Source organism: Papaver somniferum, unplaced genomic scaffold (genome assembly GCF_003573695.1).
Source record: "Papaver somniferum cultivar HN1 unplaced genomic scaffold, ASM357369v1 unplaced-scaffold_29, whole genome shotgun sequence".
Lineage (NCBI taxonomy): Eukaryota > Viridiplantae > Streptophyta > Magnoliopsida > Ranunculales > Papaveraceae > Papaver > Papaver somniferum.
In genome coordinates, this window is record NW_020639929.1 from 1,609,558 (window position 1) to 1,611,862 (window position 2,305).

The 2,305-nt window shown below is 38.2% G+C and overlaps 1 protein-coding gene across 1 annotated transcript; it reads right to left on the bottom strand.

Annotated features, from left to right (window-relative positions):
* Window positions 1-1,305: 1,305 nt before the first annotated feature.
* LOC113341368 lies at window positions 1,306-1,797 on the bottom strand. The gene has a single exon (XM_026586274.1). It carries the CDS (start codon window positions 1,795-1,797, stop codon window positions 1,306-1,308), a length of 492 nt encoding a protein of 163 aa, XP_026442059.1.
* Between the last annotated feature and the right edge of the window lie 508 nt (window positions 1,798-2,305).

Consider the following 2,305-nt stretch of genomic DNA (forward strand, 5'->3'; position numbering starts at 1 on the left):
TGCACTTGTTCGCACCATCCTTTGTTGTATCCCTCTAACTTCTTCTTCAATATATCTGCAATTGTTTTGTTGGTTGCCTCAGCTTGTCCATTACTCTGTGGATACAAAGGAGTGGATTTTCCACTTTGGATTTTGAATGTATTAAGTAGCATTTCTATGTTTTCTCCTTCAAACTGTTTTCCATTATCGGAAACTAGTTGTGTGGGGATTCCGAATCTACAAATGATATTCTAAAATATGAATGTGAATATATCTTTATCTCGAATATGTTGCACTACTTTCACCTCTGCCCACTTTGTAAAATAATTTGTTGCTACTATTAAATATCTCCTATGCCTTGTTCCTGGTATAAATGGACCTACAATGTCTAATCCCCATTTTCCAAATGTCCACACACTTGTTGATGAGCTCAGTGTCACTCCTGGTGCATGTATTTTCTTTCTGTGACGTTGACATTCTTCGCACCGCCTCGATACATCTTTCGCGTCTTCATGCATGTAGGGCCAGTAATATATTTGTATCTTTGTTTTGTACGCCAAAGATCTGCCTCCACTATGGTTCCCAGCATCCCCGTAGTGTAATGCTTTCAAAATTTCCATCCCCTCTTTTCGCATTAAACATCCAAGCGATGGTCCAAGGAATGATCTTCGATATAATACACCATCTCTTAGTTCATAATTTGTTTGTCTACTCTTTAACTTGTGTGCCTCCAACCTGTTTTTCAGGATTTCTCCTTTCTCTAAATACAAATGGAGTTGGGTTCTCTAGTCTGCGTATTTGTTCGCTTGCTCTTCTTATGCATTTTCTACTATTGTTACATATGCGTCTTCTTCTTCTTCCTTCTTGATAGAAGGCGAAAAGAGCGTCTGTATCTTTATACACCTTGCGGTTGGATCTACCATCATAGATGGAATAAAATAAAATGTGTCTGCTAATCTATTATCTTTCCTTGATATGTGTCTCCAACTTATTTTTGGAATTTGTGTTGATAGCTCTGCGACAAGTTTCTTGTACTTCTGTAAGGATGGCTCATTTGTGATTTATGTCCCTTCTATTTGGCGGATAACCAATTGTGAGTCACTAGTTATTCGCGCATATTCTAATTTCATTTGATATATCTTTATATAATATTGCTGCCTCCCTCCCTCTCTTCTTGTTGTCATCATTTCTCTTACTTCTTCTAACTCTCTTAAGATATTTTCATTCACCACCTGGTTGCATTGTCCTTTTCAACCTTGCTTGCCTTTCTCTATTTTTACGCCTGCTCTGACGTATCGCCTATTGTATTTGTTGTTCTTCCGCTTCTTATCTTCTTCTCATACGCCTCTCTCTTTCATCTCTTGCATCAATCTGTGCGATGTTATGTCTCTCAGCTTCGTCTGCGCGATCATGTTGATGTCTTAGCATTTCTCTTCCGTGCAATATCATTCTCCCTTGTTCTGAGTCATTCTCATCATCTTGATCATGACGAACGTGATACCGCTCGCCTTGTTGTTCATGTATATTACCTCTGTTACCCTCTTGCGTGTGGTAATCTTCGCCATGATGTACGTACCGATCATCAATCGGTTGTTTTTCTATGCGATGTTCACCGCGTGGATCCTGTAAACCGTCATTTATTTGAAAGTTCTCGGCAATGTTATCCAAAGGTGGTTCTAGTATAATATCTCTTCTACTAGATTGGCTACGTCTTGATGTACTCCTGCTTGACCTTGACCTTGAGCGTGTGGTGCTTCTTGATCTTTTATCCTGTAATCTTAGGTTCTCTTCTCTTAACTCATTATTCTGGCGCGTCATATTCGCACGCTCTTCATCTTCTCTCCTCCTTTATGCAACCAGTCTTTGTCGAAGCTCTTCGATTGTCATGTTCTCTTCATTTCCTTTTATAAGTCCTTCCTCTACAGTTCTTTGTTATTCTTCTTCTTCTGTTGAGTCTATTTGTGAAGTATGAATGCTTACTCTATCATAATTAATGGTATTGTTCTCCACTGGTTCGCGCTGGATCTGTGTTTGTACTTGATATCCCCTATTATTTCTTTCTCTCATCCTTGATGATTCAGCAACTTCGATTCTCCTTCTTCCAGCGATTCTTCTGCTCCTTCTAGTTGCTACTGCTTGTTCTGCTGCAATTTCTTGTCTCACCATATTTTCTTTCTATAACAATTTTTTCGCTTTTCAAAGATAAAAATACTTTTTTGAGGACCAAAGATTTTACTGATGATGATTGTTTTTCTGAAACAACAAAGATTGTTCAAAGATTTTACTGATGATGATTGTTTTTCTAAATTTTCAAACTTTTCCAAGA